Below are 16,368 nucleotides of genomic sequence, written 5' to 3'. Positions count from 1 at the left end.
CTTTTATTGGCGTGTCCCCTAATCCGTATAGGGTGTCGGGATAGGCTCTTAACTCTTTCTCATCTAACCCTAGCTTGTCGAAAGCAGGCTTGAAAAGGATGTCCGCCGAGTTTCCTTGGTCTACTAGGGTTCTATGGAGATGGGCATTGGCTAGGATCATAGTTATTACCACTGGATCGTCATGTCCAGGGATTATTCCTTGCCCATCTTCTTTTGTGAACGAAATGGTAGGAAGGTCAGGTGACTCTTCCCGACTTGGTAGACTCTTTTGAGATGTCTTTTGCGAGAGGATTTAGTAAGCCCCCTCCAGCAAATCCTCCTGAGATCATATGGATATGCCTTTCTGGAGTCTGCGGTGGTGGGTCTCTTCTATCCATATCATCTCGCTTTCTCTTTCCATGACTGTCCGACCTTTCTATGAGATATCTATCAAGCCGACCTTCTCTAGCCAGCTTTTCTATCACATTCTTGAGGTCGTATCAGTCGTTTGTGGAGTGACCATATATTTTATGGTACTCACAGTAATCGCTGCGGCTTCCCCCTTTTTTATTTTTAATGGGTCTAGGGGGTGGCAGTCTCTCGGTGTTGCAAATCTCTCTGTATACATCCACTATAGAAACTTTCAGGGGAGTATAAGAGTGATATTTCCTTGGCCTCTCGAGACCGAGCTCTTTCCTTTTTCTTGGCTTCCCTTTCCCTCTCTTTAGTTGAGGGAGGGGGTCCAGGTCGCTAACTCAGGTCTCTTAATTTGGCGTTTTCCTCTATATTGATGTACTTTTTAGCTCGTTCCTGTACATCACTTAAAGAAATGGGATGTCTTTTAGATATGGATTGCGAGAAGGGTCCTTCTCTAAGTCCATTGACTAGTCCCATTATGACTGCCTCTGTGGGCAGGTCTTGAATCTCCAAACATGCTTTGTGGAACCTTTCCATATAGGCTCGTAAAGATTTTCCGACCTCCTGTTTTATTCCCAGGAGGCTCGGTGCATGTTTCACCTTGTCTTTCTGAATTGAGAACCTCATCAAAAACTTTCTTGAGAGGTCTTCAAAGCTGGTGATCGATCTCGGGGGAAGGCTATCGAACCACTTCATCGCTGCTTTCGATAAAGTGGTCGGGAAAGCTTTGCATCGCGTCGCGTCAGAAGCATCAGCTAGGTACATCCGACTTTTGAAGTTGCTTAGATGATGCTTTGGATCCGTGGTTCCATCGTAGAGGTCCATATCGGAGCTTTTGAAGTTTCTCGGAACTTTTGCCCTCATTATGTCCTCGCTGAAAGGATCCTCTCCACCCAAGAGCTGCTCTTCTTGTTCGTCGCGGGAGTTGTGACTCTTGAGGGAAGATTCTAGCTTTAAGAGTTTTCTTTCTAACTCTTTTCGCCGTTCCATCTCCTCTTTTAGGTGCTTTTCAGTTTCCTTTTGCCGCTCCCGCTCTTGTTCTAACTGTTCCAGGCGGCTGTGGACTAACCCCATGAGTTCAGTTACATGGGATGGTCCTCCTTTTTCTGATTCGCGCTCTTCTGAGGAATTTACCTTCGGGTTCTTTACTCCGGAGGTGCCTTCTCTATGCTGATTGTCAACTTTCTGGTGGAGGGCGAGGTCCGCATCGTTATTGCCTGTGTCCAGATTCTCTTGTTCAGAGTCTGTCTCCACATGGCCTTCTTCGTGGGATCTGTCCGCCATCGATGGATGATCTCTCGGGTCCCCGGCAACGGCGCCAATGTTACGGTGGGTAACCGGAGATTAATAGAATAGATGGCGTAGGTTGGCCCAAAGGTGTGGAGGTGGAGGCTTCCGAATGAGTGTGCAACTCGGGTGACTCCGTCCGACTTGTTTGTTCGAGGAGAGGGGGTGGTACCTGCAAAGACACTCCGATGCCTAAGTTAGCAAGAGTGTGAGCAGGTCTAGAGAGTATTGGGCTTAGAGATACCTGAGGGGTGTCAGTGTATTTATAGTGGTGAGCCAATAACCACCGTTGGAGTAGTGCCATATTTTTAGGGTGTTAACCGTCCCATTATCTTAGGGAGGTTAAGATATGGCTCGATAAGTAGTTAGAGAGATTTTAGGAGCAGTTACTCATTTGAATGAGTACTTATCTGCCAACTATTCTTCGTCCCGACTTCTTGGGAGTAAGTCGGGTTTGACACCGACTTCTTAGTGTGAAGGTTGGTGTTTAGTAAGGTTCAATTCTCTGGACTAGGCCTTTTATTTGGACTTGGGCCTTTGTTATTGGCCAGGGTAGGAACACTCAATAAGCAAAAACTTTATAAATGAAATTAGTTCGACACATATAAGCTAGTTCAGTCACCCAACTCGGGTTTGAGGGAATGTGCAGCAAATACTAGTGATGCTCCAAGCATCATTCAAACCAAGATACTCTCTTATATATAAGGATTCATTGAAAATTATTTATTTCTTTGAGAGCTGAGACTACGCATGCTAACGCGCACTATCCTGCATGCATGACACAGTTATATAATAAATCAGGTGGTGATGATGTTAATATAAGGTAAAAATGTCCAGGATATTCAGCTTCAGTTGAATAGGTGGTTGTGCATTTGTTATTTGACTATAAAGCCAGAGTTTATGTATCGCAAATCTTGAAGATTACTCCGAATACAGTTTTTACCGATCGTCTTCGACTCTTCACTACTAAGATCATGGTCATCAATATATCTATTTTCAGTTTAAATTATTTGTCCATGCTGCTCTGAGGCATCTTAACTAACAGTAAAACTGCGAGATCCTCAAAATTTCTCCGAACAATGAGAGCTACTACTACTTTTGTTTCTTTGGGTACTCTCTGGCGCCAAATATAGTAGATCCAATCCTCACATTTGTACTTCCCATCTCAATCTGCACAATTTTGAAGTTAGTGGGCTAAGAAATCTTATGAAGAATTTCACAAAACTTGTTTAATTCAATGAAATTCTTGTGTTTTCAAAACTTCCTTACAGCTTGCTCAAAGTCTGCAGACATGCCCATTGATAGTTCACATTGATCTTCTGGTATTCCAATTGCTTTGCAAACTTCACTTCTACAATTCCATAACGTCTGCATAGTACAAAAGAAAATTTAATCTCAAGGATTAAATAGGAAGATTAGCAAGGAAATCTCCAAAACAAATAACCATGCCTAAAATTGCAGTCACCACCTTAAAATTTTCCGGGGTAGATGTATAATCCGGCATACCAATTGTCATTAGGCCACAAAACTCAAGGCATTGACGGTCCTTAACATATTTCACAAGGTCCACACACTCAGCAGGGTCAACACCAAATTTAGCTGCAAATAAAAAACTGTTGAATGTGATTCTTGGACAAAACTGCGTCAACAACAGCATTTTATCATGGGACAGAAAAGAAAAAGATATAGGGTGCAGATTTTATGTCAGCATGCTCTAACCAAGCAGTTATGCTGTAATGCATTTCATTCTGATAAATGTAATGGTTACACAGTCACATATACATCTGTGATGTTAGAATCAGTGATTGGCTAACCATAATTCCAATAAAAGAATTGGAAACTTTGTTCTCATGTAAATTTGATGATATTTTCATTTTTATAGGACATGTAAAACGATTTGGGTTAGGGAACATGCAACACTAGCAAGTGAATTTCATAAACAAACTGTAGATACTGAAAGGACCAAATCTATCAAGTGACCTTACATGTTTCTCCGCTTGTATTCACTTGGACGAAAACCTTCAATGGTTTCCTGCCTAAGTTTGCTACAGCATTATCAAGACAATTTGCTATCTGCCAGCAGCAAAAAGAGGGAGGACAGGGAGAATTAAAAAGAAGAAGAACCAATTGATGAGTTAATCATCTGCAATGGAATATAAAAAGACACCAATATTATGCATTCAATATATCAAATATTTTGTTTGATAGAACTATTCTCTATGACGCTTTCTTGTATACAGAACAAAATTCTTAAACAAGTGACATAAAACATTAATGATCAACGCGACAGAAATGAACTTAAAATTAATGTAAGATAATTCTACATGCACAAAATCAATCCCTAAACTCATTGAACAAATTGCTTCTGCAGTTACTTCTAGTTTTATAATAACTACTCTGGTTAGCAAAGGCTAGTAACTGATTTAAGGACAGCTTGCAGACTCAAAAATTAACTTGCATCCTATATTCCTATTCATAGAGAACTTTCAACGACATATTACAATTACTTCCAAGGCTTAGTATTTTGCGACCCCCAAATTCAAACGACCTATATACAATCAGTTACTTTCTTGTATGCACTCATATGCATATATTATACCTTGGTCCACCACCAAACAAACTATCAAGAAGAGGTAGAAAAACAAATTACCTTCTCATCATCTACAGTTTCTACATATTCAAGGTTGGGAACAGAATCTGCAAAAAAAATCAAATGAGGAATAATCAAATCATGGAAATCTATCACAATTGAAGTATGCCAGCATGAGCTACAGTAAACTTAAATGAAAGAGAAATTGTAACTGAATAAAGCTCGAAAATGATATTTTATAGATAATGAATATCAAAATCGAAGTGAAGGATTAGGATGCATAACATACTGACAAGAAGCTTCGCCTTATTGCTCTGCAAATTTCCGATGAAATGCCACTCAATATCTTCTGGAAGCTGCACCAATTTCACGAAACCTAAGCATCCACGATTCCAAATATATATAGTGAAGAATCGAACTGAAGAAATAAACAGACCTGAGGAGCTTTCTCGACGAGTTCTTGAACGTAGTTCTCGCCGAAGCAGCGGTGGCCGGAATCGTAGACCTCGCGGATGACGGAGACGGGCTTGGTCTTGCTGACGGCGACTATACGGACCTGTTGTGGCGTCCGGGCTGATCGCTCGGCGGCCTGGTGGACGCGCTGCACCACCGACCTCAAGGATGCCGCAGCGGCTCCGTCCATGGCAGCTGCTGACGTGGCCATTCAATCACAGAGATACACCTACACGGTTACACCAATCTTCGAGACCGAGGACCGCGAAGTACCTACCAACTCTTTTCTTTTTGGACAAAAATGTTATAACCCGATATACTTTTGGGCTGCTAAATATGATTTCCAGTTTTGGGCAGCTAATACAAACAGAGGACCAAAAAAAATATCTAAAATTTTTAAAAATAGATCTTCTCAATTTTTTTTAATAATTGAGGGAGTAAAATATGATTTTTTATTATTAATTTTACAAGTGAGACCAAAAATAAATATAAAAGAGAGAATAATAAAGAGTTAGAGATCACACTTTACACTCTTAATTTTTTTAACTATTGAGATGATTCATTCCCAAAATTTTGTGTTGGAAAAATATTTAAGAACCTTTACCATAATTATGCTGCCAAAATGATGTGGCAATTACTTGTACATAATAAGATTATGAATTCTACTAGGGAGCCAATGAAGTATTTATATAATGTGTACAATGGGCTATTTATTTAGTCTAATATGAGTTAAAAAATCAATATCCAAAATAAAATACACTAATTTCTCAAATACAATACACTCATACTATCCAGACTAATCATCCGGTACCAGAAATAATAATAAACATCTGATATCCTACTGAATCGAACATCCCTAAACCCCAACGTACTCCCTATACTTCCTCTAAGATTATAACTTTGCTGCACTAGCAATTTCTTGCGACTATTGGTTATTAATCTTTGTACAAATGGTCGTAAAGTTAATTACTTAATTAAGCTAAATGCTCTGTGATCGTCTTAAGCTGGTAGTCATTCGCATAAACTGTTTCTTTATGGTAGACTTGAATCTGAACATTTGTAATGGTACGGCTACAACAATCAGTACTCCAATTATCACCGTATAAGCCTTCATCAAAATTTCAGCTTCTTTTTCAGTGCTTATCCCAGCAAATATGCTTACTACAACCATTCCAATTGCAGCATACCCTGTAGCATGGTGCCATATGTTCCACCACTTGCGATAACCACCTTCTTTATTTAACCTCATCGTCAACACGGAAAGCATCTGTGTAACAGTTGACCAATTAGAGTGAATTTTACTATTAAATTGAAACGTGTAAAACATATGTATGAAATTGTCTCATAATTGAGAGGTAAGTAGGACTACTGACTTGTAAGTTTATGATTGTGAAGGTAATGATGGTAAGTGCAAGTTGGAGTTTAGACAAATAATGTTTTGAAAGGGTTCTAAGCCATATCCCAATGCACCAGCCGATTGTGCCCACAATGTATCCTAGTGTTTGGCACAGTACGTGACACCAGAACCATTGTTTCCACTTGAAAAACCTTGCAATGATTGCTCCTATTGGAAGCAAAGTTCCCCATCCTACAATGATTAGAATCCCATGCACCTGCCATACCCTCAAACCAATCATCTAGATATATATACATTAATAATAACTAATACACCATAAATTAAAGAATTAGTAATGAGCCTTGCCTTTTGTAGATGAAGCTGAGTATGGCGGGAGAGAGTCTGATCTCTATACGATACTACAGTAGTTCTTTTACCATTATTTCCTGGTGTCATGTGACTGATTTTGGATTCCAATTCATAGAGAATTGTTCTTCCATTTTGAGCTAGTGCTAATTTCTCAATTGTGGGAACTAATTGGGCACGGGTAGGAGGAAGAAAGTCATGAGCACATAACATGAGAAGCAGAATTAGGAAATAGGATATCATGATGGTGTCTGTGTACTGTGTCGCTCTATGCTACTCTCATAAACATGAACCAGACTCATTATTCTTCGTACTGTTCATGATTGCCTTCATGGGTCAAATTTCGCTAGGACAGTATAGTTCTAAGTTCTTTGCTTCTTTACTTTAAAGAGAAAAGGAATATTAAATTGTTAACGAGGAGTGTTAGACGGTCAGTAACTTTTGTGTTTTGTAATCATCAATTAGTTATTAATAGTATTTTTAATAGTGTGAAATTAAATCTAATAATATAGAATCATTCAATTTTTTTTTTATAGTTAAATATTAGCCAATTTTTTAAAAATTTATTGATCCCGAGACTTTTTCATTCTGAATTTATTACAAATATAAATGTTCCTGCCAAAAAGAGGCCCTGGCCTGGCCTACAAATTCGCTGTAAAATACTAAAATAATATTTGGCTTTATTAATTTATTCATTTAGAATTTGTGCTTTCCTTGTCAAAGTAAGTTACAGCACTCTACATATGATCTGCATAAATTAAATTATCGCAAAACTAATATTCATTGTTTTTTAAGATAATACAAACACACGCAGCATCAGTTAATAACTACTGGAATGATATAAGTGGTTCTATTGTAGGATACACGAAGTGTAAGTATGTAATTGGAAGTTTATTTGTTGATATATAAGCATATATGTCATTTATTTAGAACGTATAACAACCACCGGAAATTATTTTTATTATAGAAAAATCATTGGTGTTTTGGGAGAATATTGAAGGGTGAGGTGATTTATCGGGCGATGGAGAACTCAGTCAACATGAAGGAGCGTGGTAATCCTGCTACGGAGCAACGTGTCCGCACCACACAGAGACGAAGTGACGCGGCGAGCATGCACGCTTCTGACACCACGCAGGGGCGAAGTGGAATTGGCGTCGCGGAGTTCCAATGTCCCTGCACCTCGGGAGGCGTGCTGCAGCTGCTGCCATGCAGGGAACAGATCCCCGATAAACAGCAAGCGTGGCCTCTTCATGCTCTATATAAGGAGCCTTCTCCTCCAACTGCAACACAGAAAGAGTTAGTGAGAAGGTTTGAGGGCAACATTTTTAAGAAAGGATGTTAGTGAGAGGGAAGAAGGGGGTTGCGAACTCATCAAAGGGGAAGGGTGTTGCTGCTAGTGGAAAGGGTGAAAAAATAATAGGTAATAAAAAAAGAAATTATTATTTTGTATTTATTTTAAAGAATGGTTCATAATTATAATGCTCCGGAGGAACATATTATAAATTATTTAGATCATTCTATATATGTAAGTTGGTAAATTATATTTTTATTGTATATTTTATCTGTTATTTTTTGTTATTTAATATGTTAAAAAATAATTTTTTATTAATTTTAAATTAATATATATACTTTGTTATTAATAATATTAAAATATTAAAAAAATATTTTAACTATGGTAATGCACTGCATGTTAATGATTTTAACAAATAAAATATTAAAATAAATAAATATGTAAATAATATTATTAATTGAAGTGATCACATACATTTTAGAAATAGATATGGTAATATTTGTTTATTAATAAATGAATATTTATAACTAATATAACAAATATATTTTTGTTGATACAGCCTAATAGAAATTTGTTGGTGCGTAAATTAAATCCGCCACAGAGTTGGAATCCGAGGGTCGAAAACTACTTACGCGCCACGAGATTCTACCACGTATCTAGGATTGGGATGATAAGAGGATTTCACCCGTTGTTAGCTGTTCTGGTTGAAAGGTGGAGGCCGGAGACTCACACTTTTGTGTTGCCGGTGGGTGAGGTTACAATGACATTGGAAGATGTCGTACATATATTTGGCTTACCAATGATGGAGAGTCTGTGAGTAGATGGACTGATAGTAGTAGTGATTTCGTTCAGAGTCAGAGCATGGCAATATTGGGACGTCAACCGGTGCTCAGTCGTAATTCGAAATCCTATATAAAGCTTGGTTGGGTTCGAAGTATCAGAGATGAGGAGCCGTTGGATACTGAAGAGTCCATAAGGAGATACATGAGATGTCAGATTTTCTGTCTGTTAGGGTCGACCCTATTCACAGATAAGTCGACCGCATACGCCCATGCGAAGTATCTACCGTTGTATCTGCGTATCTCCCAACAACCTTTTTTCCTTATCAAGCTGGCTCAGATAAGCCAGTCGCACCCGCGCCCATACATCTTGCATTTTGCATAGAACGTCTGTGCCTCAAACTCATACACGTCGTAGTCAACTCCTCTAACGATAGTGTAACTTCTAATTGCTGCCACGACCGACTTTCTAGAACTGTATTCCATTCCAATCCGGAACTCTCCGTCCTCGGGATCAGCAACGCCTACAGAAAGTGCCCATCATCGTTTACTAATCAATCCAAAGTATATATTAAAGAAAATATATTATTCGGTCATCACGTACCTATGTTTGAATATTCCAGAAACTCCAGTGCATGCATGGCGTCGAGATCCAACTCACGCATAAAATGTGGCACGTTCATCGGTTGACTGATCGATGAGTGAACCACTACATCAGCTGCTGTCTCAACTCCCGCATCACCATCCTGCTCTTCGTCGCCGGCTTCATAAGTGGCTTTGAAATCCTCTTCGCTGTCACTACTCATTCCCTCGTACACTGCAGCTCTATCATCCTCCACCTCTAAGTCATTTTGAATCCCTTTTGCCTCTATGGTTTCAAACTCAACATACAGCTCAATCTGTGGCTGTCGTATCTGAGTCTGCCGGTGAATTTGAAACATATTATGCATATTCATTTCGTCAGTGATTGGCATGGTATCAAACTGTATTAGACCACTAAAAACTATAACTGAATTCCGGTACAGAATTCTGCTCACTCTCATTAATGTACCGTTCTCCATGCTTTGACAGAGACCGTTCTGAAGTTCCATAAACGTAATGGTCCATGAAACCACAAACGAAAACGGACTCTGACACACAAACCTCACTCCCTCATGTGTATTACGTATTATCTCACCGTCACGATACACTACTAACTTTGCGGTATCCTCCATTACACCAGAAACACACTCAAAGAACACTCACACACTTCCTCAGCATGAAAATGAACCCAACCACAGCCTTATATATAGAGTAGCATTCACCGCGAACTCCAATCACGTACTGCCACGTGTCAGGACGCCCCTGCGTGCTGACTTAGCACGCCCCCACTTGATGCCCTCGTGTACCAATCAAACTTGGCCACGTCCCCATGACGCCCCACATGATGCCACGTGTCCCGCTCAGGCTGCACCACGTCATCGCGCCTCCCACTTGTCGCACACAACACGTCCCTACGTTTTGAGCTTGCATCCACCATTGGGTGAAACACACCATTGTTCTATTTCTGGCCAAAACACCCCTTTCCTTCTCATCTCTTCATCTGAATAATATCTTATACAATAACTACTCATTACTCTTGATAAAATAACATATAGTTGTCCATAAATAAATATAGTTATACATCATATTTTATATTTTAATATTTGTATACAAATTTTTAAGATAATTTAAATCAAAATTAAATTTTTATAATGATCAATTAAATAAACTTAAACCACAATCCAATTATAGTTACCACTTATTTTAGGATATGATGTTTTTAAATAAAATTATAGGTACTATAATAATTGCTATTGCTAACCAGAATTTTATTATTCAAAAGGTTCAAACGCTTTTCATATTGGTACAATTTTATTGTAAAATTATTAATTAAATATCTCTTAAATTAACAAAAATCATCTAGTTAAAACTAAAATTGTACTGTAATAATATTTTTAAAGAATATTTTTAGTATATTAAATTATATATCTAATAAATAAAAAAACTTATTATCTTCAGCTATATCTTAAGTTATTATAAAAAATAATAAAAGAATAATAAAAAATTTATTCTCATACGATGAATCCTTAAATTTCTATCGTTAAACTATATTAATTATATTTAATATTTTAATATATTTTATAGATATAATTTATAAATAATAGTTATATTATAGTATTTTTTATACAAATAATTTTAGTTATGTTTTAATATTTTTATACAAATTATATAAACTTAAAAAGGTGTGGAGTACGAGGAGTATGCCATCTTTTAAATTGTTGTTAGGATTTTTTCTAAAACAGAATTTTTCTGTTGTTTAACTCAATATTTGACTTTTGTTAATTTTTTTTTATTCTTTTTTTTAATTCGTTATAGGAGTTCTTTTATAAAATTGTCAAAATTTGGGGAGATCTTTACCATTCATAATTTTAAAGGAATGTATCAATCCTAAGATTGTGTTTATATGTGAAACAAAAATCAATTTCGTGGAAAGTAAGTTGAGATAGATATTGTCATTTTGCGGATTAGAGGATTGTTAGTCCAACAGGCACAACTGGTGGATAAGAAAGAAGGAGGGGGTTAAAATCAGTTTCATCTATTTCTGAATTTGTGAATTTTATTGATGGCGGTGGACTGAAGGACTTAGGTATGATTGGGAGGAAGTTCACCTGGGAGAAGGACTTGGGCTTGACTGTGCACTTACAAACAGTGAGTGGATGGCTCAAGAGAGGTGGGTAATTATTGCAGAAAATGGTTCAGATCATGCGCCTATCCTCTTTGATACAAATCCAACCATGAAAATTCAGGAGAGGTGGGTAATTATCACTGAATCTTGGAAGGAATGGGTGAAGGCTTAACAATATTTGTTTTGGTTAAAAAATTGAAGCATTGTAGGCACCGTAATGTTCAATGACAGCAATAGAACAAATTTAATTCGAAGAAATATATTGATAAACTTACATCTTAGCTTGAAATCCTCAAGAAAGGAGGATATTATAGGAGAAGAATAGATTGAAGTCTTGAAAAATAAACTTGAGGATGCTTACTTTAGGGAGAAAAGCTATTGGAAAGAGAAATCTCGTGTAAAATGGCTAAAAAAAAGAATAGAAATATAAGTTTTTTTCACCAATCATTCCAATCCAAAATTCGGAGAAATAAAATTTGGAAACTGGAAAATAATGATGGTACGTATACTATCACCTGTGAGAAAATTGCACAAGTAGCTGAAACATACTTCAAGGATATCTTCACATTGATTGACCAAGCTAATCCGGCATATGCATTTGAAGATTTTGAAACTGAAATTTCAGTAACCATGAACAAAAAATTAATTAGACCGGTCTTTTTTTATAAGGTAAAATGTGCGGTCTTTAGTATTCACCTCCATAGCGTTCCTGGTAATGATGGATTTAAGGCTAAATTCTTTTAATTCTATTGGAGTTTAGTAGGGGAGGATATGTTTCTAAGGTTGTTCGCAGTTTCTTTGTCAGTGGTAGACTACTCAAAAGCTTCAACCATATACAAATCTGTCTCATTCTAAGATTCCTAATGCAAAGGATATGACACAGGTTAGACCCATCTACCTTTCCTCAATTGTGTATGAGATTATTTCTAAAGTACTAGTTCATCGGCTACAGAAATTTATGACTTCGTTGATCAACCCTAATCAGAGTGCCTTCATTAAGAGTAGATTAATTTCAGATAATGTCCTAGTCGCTCATGAATGTATGCACTATCTAAAGACAAAGAAAAGGGGTCTATCGACTGAAGTAGCTGTTAAATTGGATATAAGCAAAACCTATAATCGTGTTAAGTGGAATTTCTTTTGGTTCATTTTGGAGAAATTAGAATTTGAATCTAGGTGGATTGGTTCGATACATACAAGAGGTGGTGACTACAGTTTTTTACTCTGTCATTATTGAAGGTCAACCTTTTGATTTTTTAAACCAAATAGAGGTATCCATTAAGGAGACCATCTATCTCCCTACCTTTTTCTTTTCTGTGCAGAAGAATTGTCTTTTTTGCTAAACAAGGCAAAGCAAAACAGTCTCATTGAAAGTATTCAGATCACCGAAGATGTTTTACTGTTAATCATTTATTGTTTACGGATGACTCAATCCTTTTTTGCAAAGCGTCAGAAAATAGTTATAAAAATATTTTCAGCCTTCCTCAGTCATACGAGGAGTTCAGTGGTCAAAAAGTTAATTTGCATAAATCAGCTCTATTCTTTAGTAATAATATTTCTCCTGCTACTCGATTACTACTGGCTCAGAAATTAAAAATTGCTCATATTGGTGCACATGATAAATATTTGGGTAGTCCATCTACAGTACAAAAAAAAAAGCCACCTTCGAAAAAATCATAGACAAAGTGAGGAAGCGAGTTCAAGGGTGAAAAAGAAAATTTCTCTTTTCTGCAGGCAAACATGTTCTAATCAAAGTTGTTGGAGAGACTATCCCAATTTATTCATTATCATGTTTTTGTCTTTCTGACACTTTAATTAGAGAGATTCACAACATACTCTCCCAATTTTAGTAGGATAAAAAAAGTACAGAGCAAAAAATGGCATGGATCAGTTGGAATACTATGACTAGACCGAAATTGGAAGGTGGACTAGGTTTTAAAGATCTAGGAGCTCAGAATTTGGCGCTATTAGCAAAACAATGTTAGAAAGTTGTCTTTCAATCACAATCATTCGTATCTAGACTTCTCAAAAATAAATATTTTCAATACAATTCTATAATAAATGCAGAGATCAGAATAGGACATTCGTGAGTGTGGTATAGCATATTGGAAAAGCGTAAAGTTATTGAAAAGGGACTAGTTTAACGAGTTGGTGATGAATCCAGTACTCAAATCTTCAACAACTCTTTAGATTGCTCTTCTACATCCTTATATTGTCCTTTTATTTGAAACTTTCAATCTGGTATCCACAAATTAAGAATGAATAGGATTAGGATTGAGATATTCTCAATCCGCACGTAAAATAAAATTAAGTATATATAAAATCTCAACTCGCAAATAAGATTAGCATTAAATCCAAAATTTATCTTATTTTTTTTATTATCACTCCTAAGCAAGAGAAAATGCGGTTTTAAATTACAGCTATACAGAATTACAGATAGAATCAAATTTCTGCCCAAAAATGGATCAAAGTCTCAAAAAAAAAATTTTAAAAATTAAGAAAAAATCAATAGCATGCCACGCAAGTTTTGTGAAAACTGGATTGTATAATATTAGTATAGATTAGTATAGATAGTATAGATAATGTTGTCTTATATATATAACACACAATAAACATAAACTTATTATAGTCTAGTGGTTAAATTAAAAAAGTGTAGGTAGTACACTAATTATGAAAATATTAGGTTTGACTTCTCCCAGTATCTCTTGGACTTTGAAACATGCAATAGTATAATATATACACAACAATTTCATTTTAAAAAAAATATTTCGAAAGAAGGTAAGGATAGAAGAGACCTTTTCAGATATATTTTATATATGTGTATATTATAATTATTATTTGTCAATTTTTAATGGCTAATTAACATTTTTCTATTATATATAGAGTTTAAATATTATCCAATTATATATGAAGACTGCTAGAAGATAAAAAAGACTATTAAAATTTATTATTTTTGTTATTAATTAATTATTAATGTTTACAAATATGAAAAAATATATTGTTTGTTGTATTATTAAACTAAAAAAATTAAAATAAATGAATTGAATTGATAACTAAATAATGACAAAAAATAATAAATTTTGATAATTTTTAATATTTTTTATAAAAATTAAATTTATATATATTTAATTGACAAAGTGGTATCCTTACTTGTTGCTGGTATCATATATTTGACTCGTTCATGCCTAACACAACTTAATCCAAAACAAATTGTTACTTGCAGAACATTCTTCAAATTAAATTAAATGGATCCGTAACAAACTATAAAGTCCGATTAGTATACTCTCTTGTTCGTATAACTTCAATTGGCGGCCTACTATAACTGCTTTATTTCACCGAATTAGTTTCCGAAGAAATCAGGCACACGATGAATACGAATTGATCGATTTCTCACTAAGAATTAACACAGTACGTAATTCGATCGACTAAGCTTCAAATTAATGTGTATCATATTCCTTTATAACGTAACTGATAACAAGTTTGTATCAAGTTTGAATTTCTGATGATATTGCCACCAAGCCTAACATTCGAGCTTTGGCGCTGTAAAATTTAGACTCCACCTAGCTAAGTACCTAACTATAGAATTAATTAGCTGGTAATGGCTTCATGCGTGTAATCTTATATATAATAATAAAATAATTATGTAAGAGTAAGACCAAAATTGATGAACCCCGGTTTCCTATAAATACTTCAAATTACACATCCATTCTTCATCACAATCAGATCAAACAAATACAATCACTTCAACAAGCTTTCCTGTCTCAAGAGCAGAAAATGAATAAGTTGTTGAAGACCCTTTTTCTTGTGTCCATGCTAATAATGGCATTGGCAATTACTATGCCAACAAGAGTAGAATCTAATGAGAATGATGAGGAACCAAATTCTCTGAGAGGAACAAGCCGGTTCCTGTCTCAGAGAAGCAGCAAGGCAACTCTGACATGTGACAGAAACCCAAAGGTTTGCTATACCATAAGAGGGAGTGGAGGTCCTAATTGCTGCAACAACAAGTGTGTCAACTTCAACACAGATGAATTGAACTGCGGAAAGTGTGGGAAGAAATGTGGATATTCCAAGATATGCTGTGAAGGTAAGTGCATCAATCCAAAGACTAATGAGAAGCACTGTGGCAAATGCGGCAACAAGTGCAATTCCAAAGGCTCTTGTGTTTATGGCTTGTGCAGCTATGCTTAGAAGTTTACAACAGACTCGGAATAATTAATGGGTGGAAACTCAAGTGTAGTCGATTTCACGTGAAGTTGATACCTGAGAGTCGTTAGATAATTTGATTGATTTAAATTCTCAGATATCAACTTTTACGTCGACTTCACCTGAATTTTCTCCTAATTAATGTGTGTGGCGGCAACTTGATCAGTGCTATTGGTGTGGTATAACATTTTATTATTTGCATTATTTGTTATTTCTCTGCTGAATTGGTGTAATTTGAATTGTGTAACATTATTGCAATTCTTTAATTGTACGAAAAATGTAATGTCTCCTTTAATTTATTGTTTGTTTGTTGTTAATAAGTACAGCTTGTAATTTGTTTATCAAATAAATGAATGCATCTACTCCATGGTTTTTTAATGTAGTTTATTTTGAAGTCGTGCATGGAGGTGCATGAGTTTGTGTCTTGGGGACAGAAAGATACATAACAGAGACATGATGGTGGATTTAATTTAAAAAAAATGTTTATTGAGAGCTTTACTCCCTCAGTAAACTTTATCTCTTATTAGATAAATTAGAATTACGAATACCTGCATTTAAAAAAAATAAGTAACAAATAATGATAAAAAGAGTAACAAAATGAAATTATCCAAAAGATTATTCAATTGTCAATTCAGGAAAATAAGTTAAATAATTGTGGACTTCTCTTTTTTTAAAATCAACATGTTTCATGTAATTAGTCATATAAAAATATTAATTACGTCAGTATAAATAAAACTTATGTGTTAAGACTCGCATTCATGTACGGATTGAAAATGTGCATAGCATATAGAATAAATATAAAAAAAATGTTAAAAAAAGATTTTTTTATGTAAAATATAATATTTATTCTCTTTATATTTTTATGCATTTTCAATATGCATTAGAATAAGCATCAAGTGTTAAATGTAGCCTTTCATAAAAGGATCTGTCTACACATTTCATAGTATTGTTGGTTGA

At 35.6% G+C, this 16,368-nt stretch overlaps 3 protein-coding genes across 3 annotated transcripts; 1 reads left to right on the top strand and 2 right to left on the bottom strand.

The window, feature by feature from the left end:
- Nucleotides 1–2,530: 2,530 nt before the first annotated feature.
- LOC107482979 (uncharacterized) lies at nucleotides 2,531–5,029 on the bottom strand. Its single transcript, XM_016103577.3, has 7 exons — nucleotides 4,710–5,029; nucleotides 4,563–4,629; nucleotides 4,334–4,380; nucleotides 3,669–3,756; nucleotides 3,152–3,282; nucleotides 2,953–3,051; nucleotides 2,531–2,853 (listed from the first exon to the last, which is right to left on the bottom strand). The coding sequence occupies exons 1-7, from the start codon at nucleotides 4,935–4,937 to the stop codon at nucleotides 2,776–2,778; spliced, it is 738 nt and encodes a 245-aa protein (XP_015959063.1). The 5' UTR covers nucleotides 4,938–5,029; the 3' UTR covers nucleotides 2,531–2,775.
- Nucleotides 5,030–5,492: 463 nt separating this feature from the next.
- Nucleotides 5,493–6,751, bottom strand: LOC107482888 (cytochrome b561 and DOMON domain-containing protein At5g47530). The gene is made up of 3 exons (XM_016103472.3): nucleotides 6,429–6,751; nucleotides 6,100–6,339; nucleotides 5,493–5,993 (listed from the first exon to the last, which is right to left on the bottom strand). Exons 1-3 carry the CDS (start codon nucleotides 6,669–6,671, stop codon nucleotides 5,706–5,708), a joined length of 771 nt encoding a protein of 256 aa, XP_015958958.1. The 5' UTR covers nucleotides 6,672–6,751; the 3' UTR covers nucleotides 5,493–5,705.
- Nucleotides 6,752–14,938: 8,187 nt separating this feature from the next.
- On the top strand, nucleotides 14,939–15,492 carry LOC107482889 (stigma-specific STIG1-like protein 1). Its single transcript, XM_016103473.3, has one exon. It carries the CDS (start codon nucleotides 14,980–14,982, stop codon nucleotides 15,394–15,396), a length of 417 nt encoding a protein of 138 aa, XP_015958959.1. The 5' UTR covers nucleotides 14,939–14,979; the 3' UTR covers nucleotides 15,397–15,492.
- Nucleotides 15,493–16,368: the final 876 nt, after the last annotated feature.

Source organism: Arachis duranensis, chromosome 4, assembly GCF_000817695.3.
Source record: "Arachis duranensis cultivar V14167 chromosome 4, aradu.V14167.gnm2.J7QH, whole genome shotgun sequence".
NCBI classification, from domain to species: Eukaryota; Viridiplantae; Streptophyta; class Magnoliopsida; order Fabales; family Fabaceae; genus Arachis; species Arachis duranensis.
The sequence above is the reverse complement of the archived record's forward strand: the minus strand, read 5'-3'. Positions and strand labels throughout refer to the sequence as shown.

Excerpts from the sequence above, each read along its gene's own strand:
- LOC107482979 (XM_016103577.3), bottom strand. The coding sequence starts at position 4,937 with ATGGCCACGTCAGCAGCTGCCATGGACGGAGCCGCTGCGGCATCCTTG. Across the intron at positions 3,757-4,333 it reads AAACTGTAGATGATGAGAAG|ATAGCAAATTGTCTTGATAA; the intron begins GTAATTTGTTTT and ends TGCTGCTGGCAG. Across the intron at positions 3,052-3,151 it reads CTACCCCGGAAAATTTTAAG|ACGTTATGGAATTGTAGAAG; the intron begins GTGGTGACTGCA and ends TGTACTATGCAG.
- LOC107482889 (XM_016103473.3), top strand. The coding sequence starts at position 14,980 with ATGAATAAGTTGTTGAAGACCCTTTTTCTTGTGTCCATGCTAATAATG.
- LOC107482888 (XM_016103472.3), bottom strand. The coding sequence starts at position 6,671 with ATGATATCCTATTTCCTAATTCTGCTTCTCATGTTATGTGCTCATGAC. Across the intron at positions 6,340-6,428 it reads CTCAGCTTCATCTACAAAAG|GTGCATGGGATTCTAATCAT; the intron begins GCAAGGCTCATT and ends AGGGTATGGCAG. Across the intron at positions 5,994-6,099 it reads TCACAATCATAAACTTACAA|ATGCTTTCCGTGTTGACGAT; the intron begins GTCAGTAGTCCT and ends ACTGTTACACAG.